Source organism: Cryptomeria japonica, chromosome 1, assembly GCF_030272615.1.
Source record: "Cryptomeria japonica chromosome 1, Sugi_1.0, whole genome shotgun sequence".
NCBI lineage: Eukaryota > Viridiplantae > Streptophyta > Pinopsida > Cupressales > Cupressaceae > Cryptomeria > Cryptomeria japonica.
Genome location: NC_081405.1, coordinates 115,816,560 through 115,822,707, shown reverse-complemented (window position 1 = coordinate 115,822,707; position 6,148 = coordinate 115,816,560). Strand labels below are relative to the sequence as shown.

The 6,148-nt window shown below is 35.4% G+C and overlaps 1 protein-coding gene across 1 annotated transcript; it reads left to right on the top strand.

Annotated features, from left to right (window-relative positions):
• Window positions 1-2,258: 2,258 nt before the first annotated feature.
• On the top strand, window positions 2,259-5,469 carry LOC131026829 (probable leucine-rich repeat receptor-like protein kinase At1g68400). The gene is made up of 2 exons (XM_057956821.2): window positions 2,259-3,532; window positions 4,653-5,469. Exons 1-2 carry the CDS (start codon window positions 2,995-2,997, stop codon window positions 5,288-5,290), a joined length of 1,176 nt encoding a protein of 391 aa, XP_057812804.2. The 5' UTR covers window positions 2,259-2,994; the 3' UTR covers window positions 5,291-5,469.
• Window positions 5,470-6,148: the final 679 nt, after the last annotated feature.

Sequence of the window (6,148 nt, the reverse complement as noted above, 5' to 3'; positions counted from 1 at the left end):
AATTCTATTTCAATTAGGGTTCTATGAAAAAGCTTTCTGTTAGGTTTAGGTCTTAATTATAATTATGGTAAGATAATTTACATGATTTAATTTTTTGGTTAATGGGTTTTTTATTTTCATTTCATTTCTATCTAGAAGTATTTTGAATTGTATGATTTGAATTTTGGTTTGTTAATATCTATTTTATATGTTTTCAACTCCATGTCCTTCTAGACAATTAATAAACATGCAAGACAATTATGTGATATCTCTGGACATTATATTAAACAAAAATCCATATAAAATAGAACCCTCTCCACTTGTCTCCAATAGATGAAACCGTTGCATTCAAATGATAGTGGAAGAGTGCCATACTTAAGCAACTCTATTATTATCCATATTTTTGAAACCCTTGTATACTACTAATATTGTTGCAATCATCAGATTCCCTTCTATTATAAGATATCTCTCGGCATAATTTACCTATATACTAGTTTTAGAATATAGGTATACTAGTTATGCCCAGAGGACATTAAAATGTTTGTAAACAAAAATCCATATAAAATAGAACCCTCACCACTTGTCTCCAACTAGATTCACAACTTTTTGCAAGATATCTCTCCACATATTTTACATATATTTTTAAATATAAGTATACTAGTATTGTTATCAATAGATAAATATCCTTCTCAAGGTGCCTATATTCCACATATATATTAGGGTATTATTTGGGTTAGGCTTAGGGTTAGAGTTCAACTTTAACCCTCATGTAATCCAACTATAACCCTAATTGTTTGACATGAAAATAAATATGAAGGTAATGGTTATATGATTTACTTGGAGATCAATTATGATATGATTATGATTATAGTTAATATTGAAAACTTAATTTCATTATTATATGTTGCAATAAAGAATAATGAGAAGAAATATTTAATTAGGGTTAAGGTTAAGGTTAAGATTGTCATTTCATATAGTTAGCGTTACAATAATTGTATACTTTGGGTTATGATTAAGGTTTTACAATAAATTTGGGTTAGAGTTCCATTGAAGTTCAAGTGGGGGATCAAGGCAAGGGTTAAGGTTAAATTAGGGCTAAGAGGACTAATTAGGGTAAAAAATTAATTAAGATTCAATTATAATTATATATCTCTAGCTAGTAAATATCCCATCATAAAATTTATTAAGAATAACAATTTAAAAAATATGAATTTTATTCATCACAATACTTATATACTTAATTTTTTTATTGAGAGGAAAGGAGTTTAGCCTAACGATTCAAATTTTTACTAGGTGAACCCCTTTATAACCTCTTAAGCAATGTGCAATGGAACTTGAATTACTTAAAAGTAGGTGAACCCCTTTATAACCTCTTGAGCAATGTGCATTAGACCCTCATCTACACCATGAACTCACAACTACCTAAAACTAGGTGAATACCTTTATAACCCCTTGAGCAATGTGCTTGCAATGGATCCTCATCCACTCCATGGACAAATTAAGAGGTAAACTCATCCACATCATGAACTCATGACCTCAACTACCTAAAACAATCCCATGAATTTTGTTTTGCATTTCAGCTTCTAAATTTAAGGATGTCATGAACTTTGTAGTGCAGATTAACTTAAGTTTAAACTCCTAAATTTAAGTAAAGTGGTAGTAAACACATTTAGTTTTTTTTCTAAAATTTATGTAATTGACAAATGGCATAATACATTCCTAAGGTGGTGGGGCAATTTCTAGCCCCACCCATTTTCACGGCTTAGATTTTCAAGCCTAAAAGGTAGGGGCTCTATTTTTTAGGAAAAGATTCTAATTAACCTCCTAGCCAAAAAATATTTTTTTCATGGGACCGCCTCTTCCTTAAAAATATAGCTTAAGCCCCCTCCATGGGACCCCTGCCTTAATGGATAAATTAAGAGATAAACTCATGACTTGAACTACTTAAAACTAGGTGAACTCTTTTATAATCTCTTGAACAATGTGCAACAAACCTTCATCCACACCATGAACAAATTAAAACAAATGACCTAAAATACCTATAACAATTCCTAAACGTCTTAAACTATGCCCAAAATTCCCTTATATATTCTATTTGATTTTTCCTTTTTTTCGTATTTAACAGTGTTTTCCTTCTCAACACGATCATCCCCTAAAACAAATGACCTAAAGTACCTTTAACAATTTCTAAACATCGTAAACTATTCCCAAAATTCCCTTACATATTCTATTCGATTTTTCCTATTTTTCGTATTTAACAGTGTTTTCCATTTCAACACGATCATCCCCTCACCTCATTCCTAGATGAATTAGGGCGATGTTTACGGGCTTCAATAAAAGAGGAGTTTCCACGCCTTCCAATATTCTCGTTTCATGCTGCTCGTCTAATCAAAACATTTCGTCCACAGTATGCGTTTTCTGAGATCTTTGACTGATTGCCCACTCCGCATTACCAACGCTCGCCCTTTGCACGTTTATGGTGTACTTAAAAGGAGGAATCCTGTTATGCGGCAGTTGGGGCAGGCAAGCATTTTGAATTTCAGAATGTACGACAAAGTTGGAGAGGCAGTTGTGGTGGAATCCGTTTTTACATGAAGATTTGAATGCATGAAATGAATTTACTCATGCAGGCTCTCCTTATTTAAAGCCGTTGAGCCCAAAAATCTCGTGGGTTGAAAAAATGGCGACCGGCGGTGGTACATAGTTGGGCAGGTCATTAGTACTGTGAAACGTAGTGGTCACGGTCGATTTATCAATACATTTTAAAAATCTGACAAAGTTTTGTGCTGGACCGTTACAAAGATTAGATGCTGCAATTAATGACCTAACCGCTTCCCTGCAGCCCAATTAATTTTGACACCCATCTGTAATCAAAATCTGATTCTTGGGTAAATCTCTGCTCTGCATTAGGAAGGGATTTGGGTCGGGCGTAGCAATGTAAACTGCGGTCTTTGCTGCATTAGAGGGGAGCGGTGAAACTTTCAGATCCAATTATTGTGAGGTTTTAAGGCAGATATGAAGACTCCAATAAAGCTGAGCAGAAATGCGGTTATTTTGATCATTTTGGGAAATTTCGCCGTATTGGTTTTGATGACATTGGTATTTCTCTGCTATTACTGTAGAAGATACTGCAGAAATGGGGCGGAGGGAAAGGCTGAAAATGTTTTGGATAAGGAGAAAATGGCGTATTCCTCTTATAGCCGCAATATCTCTCAGCAACTTCCTTGTGAAGATCGAGGAAGGCTGGTATTCTTACATGGGCCGAAGCAGTTTGAGGTGGAGGATCTTCTTCGGGCTTCTGCAGAGATGTTGGGAAAAGGCAGCTTTGGGAGCGCCTACAGAGCTGCTCTTGAGGATTCCTCTGTTGTTGTGGTTAAGAGAGTGAAGGATGCTTTTGCAAGTAGCAGAAAAGAGTTTGAGCAGCATATGCAACTGCTAGGGAGCCTGAAGCATGTCAATCTGGTGAGCTTGAGGGCTTATTATTATGCCAAAGATGAGAAGCTGCTTGTTTATGACTATCTTCCCAATGGCAGCCTTTACTCTCTTCTTCATGGTATGTTTAATACATTAGAACTTTGTAAATGCAATATCCCGTTTGATTAATGCTGTAAGTATTCATAGGGTTTGAAATGAAATCTTTTGAGGCGCTGTGTTTTGTAAAGGGTTTTCCCATCACAGGCGCAATGCATAAAACATTTGTGTCTTATTTTGCTTTTGAAGCCCTGGATAGTTTATATGCATTGCATTTTGGGTCTCAAAGATTTATTTGGGAAAGCTTTTTGTGATTACGTCAAGTTCTTTTATGTGTATTTTGTTAGTTTTGACAGTATTTCGTCCCTTACCAGTTTGCAATGCATAAAATGCCAAGATTTGTATTAAAATTCAGGCAAGATGAATATTGTGGACTGTGTGCATTATGAACTATAGTCATGAAAGATGAGTTTTGTGATTGTGTGAGCTGCTATTGGTGAAAGTTGGGTTTTGTGAATGTGTAAACTATAAAACAAGATATTAAACACCCAGTTGATTTTAGAAAAGAATATTGCATTGCCTGATTGTAACCCAAGATTTCAGTGGGCAAAATATTAGTACAGTGCCAAATTATCCCGTGTCAGTAGTTAGTAGAGCCGGTTTTAAGTGAAATGTTAAAACATCTAAAATAAATGGTGGCTCCCAAAAACCACTCTTATAGATCTCAATGGTTTTTTTTAGCAATTAGTGCCTTCAGATATTCAATTACAGGTTTCACTCTCTATGACTAGATCTTATATAAATGGTGGTTCACTAGAGCCCCTGGCTGACGAGCTTGAGCATAAAAGGACACCCACCCTCTAGAAATGGTCTTAACAGTGAGTAACTAACTCCCTAGAACTGATTTCAATGGACTGTGAGATTCTATTTCTAAGTTTCATTTCATGACATTCATTGTCTCTTGTCAGTACTCACAGGGTTGAAGCACTGATAAAGCTTCTCTCAGACAATTAGGACAGCTTGTGCTGCTATCCCATTTATAAAGCCTTTTTGTTCCATTAGGCCTTTAGTGTTTTCAGTGTTTATCATCATGAAGCTATTCAATGAGATGAAATGGTCATTGAAAAAAGGAAAAAACTATGTTAGAATTTGTAAACCAATTTTAAAAAAGATTGTGACCTTTGTTCTCTGTGTTTTTATAGGTAACAGGGGTCCAAACAGAACACCCCTGGACTGGACCAGGCGATTGAAGATAGCATTGGATGCGGCTCTGGGGTTGGCATATCTTCATCGTTCAGGCTTGATTCATGGAAATGTGAAATCCTCTAACATTCTGCTGGACAAACATGGAAATGCATGTGTTGCAGACTTTTGTCTTATGAGGCTTGTTAATCCTTCCATAGCTGCCACTAGATCTGCAGGGTACAGAGCGCCAGAGCAGATTGACAATAAAAAAGCCTCCCAAAAGGCAGACATCTACAGCTTTGGAGTGGTGCTCCTTGAGCTTCTTACAGGGAAGAGCCCTGCTCAAAATAGTTTACAGGATGAAGGGGATTGCATAGATCTTCCCAAGTGGGCTCAGAGTGTTGTGAGAGAAGAGTGGACTGTGGAAGTGTTTGATCTAGAGCTGTTAAGGTATGAGAATATTGAGGAAGAAATGGTGGCCATGCTTCAGATTGCCCTTGTTTGTGCTTGTGGGCAAGCCGAACAAAGGCCTAAGATGAGCCATGTGGTGAAGATGATCTACAACATTACATCAGATCGTCATCAATTCCCCTTCAATTCTCCTCCTTCTCCATCCCCATCTAATTCTCCTCTTCTTGATGCCGCTTCCCATTAAGATTTTGTGAAGTTTTTGGTTTAAGTTTTTGTACAGTTTGACTTACATTGTAATCTGAATGCTTTTGGAACAAGGTGGAGGCTTGTATTTAGGCAATTTTTGTTTCCTATGGTATTAGATCTAGAGGCAAGCTAACTCCAATACTGTGGAATGAATGATTCGCAGCAGATTTTACATTCTATTGCTCGCTCTGTGATTATGGATATGCAGTTTCTCTGTTGATGACAGAGGTAAAAGCATAATAATATCAAGGTAAAGTTCAAGTATTCGTATTATTTGATGCTTATAGACAGTCCCTCAGTCAATTTTGATTTTCTTTAATGGTACACTCAAATTTGACCAATTTCAATTGTTAGCTATCTAGAGTTTGGTTTTTTTAAAGGGTATTCTTAAGAAAAGAGAAAATTGTATTTACGAGTATTAAATAGTGAATTTAGTTTTTCCATTCAAAATATATTTTAAATTAGGATTAAATTATTGTTACAAATTAGTAGGATCGATGTTATCATTAAAAAATGCAATGTAGATGAGAATAAAATGATACATCAATGGAGATACAATAAGTGATAAAACAAGTCAAGTATATAAAACAAGTCTAATGTTAATAGGATCACTAATAAGCAGTGACAATTAAGATCAATAGATAAGGGAGAGAATAGCATGATGTTCTCTAGTGTATGCATATGTAAGGATCAGTTGTGACAAATGTTAAAAGTAACGTATAGCAATGCAGTTATAAGATATAGCAACATAAGATCTAGAAAAATACTTTAAGAGATAGAAAGATGTGTTAATGTGAGATCTAAATGTTCTAGATGGGAAGATGATGATGCTCAAGATGTATGATAGGATAAATGC

Coding starts and splice junctions, on each gene's coding strand:
- LOC131026829 (XM_057956821.2), top strand. CDS start 2,995: ATGAAGACTCCAATAAAGCTGAGCAGAAATGCGGTTATTTTGATCATT. Junction 3,533..4,652: donor CCTTTACTCTCTTCTTCATG/GTATGTTTAATA, acceptor GTGTTTTTATAG/GTAACAGGGGTCCAAACAGA.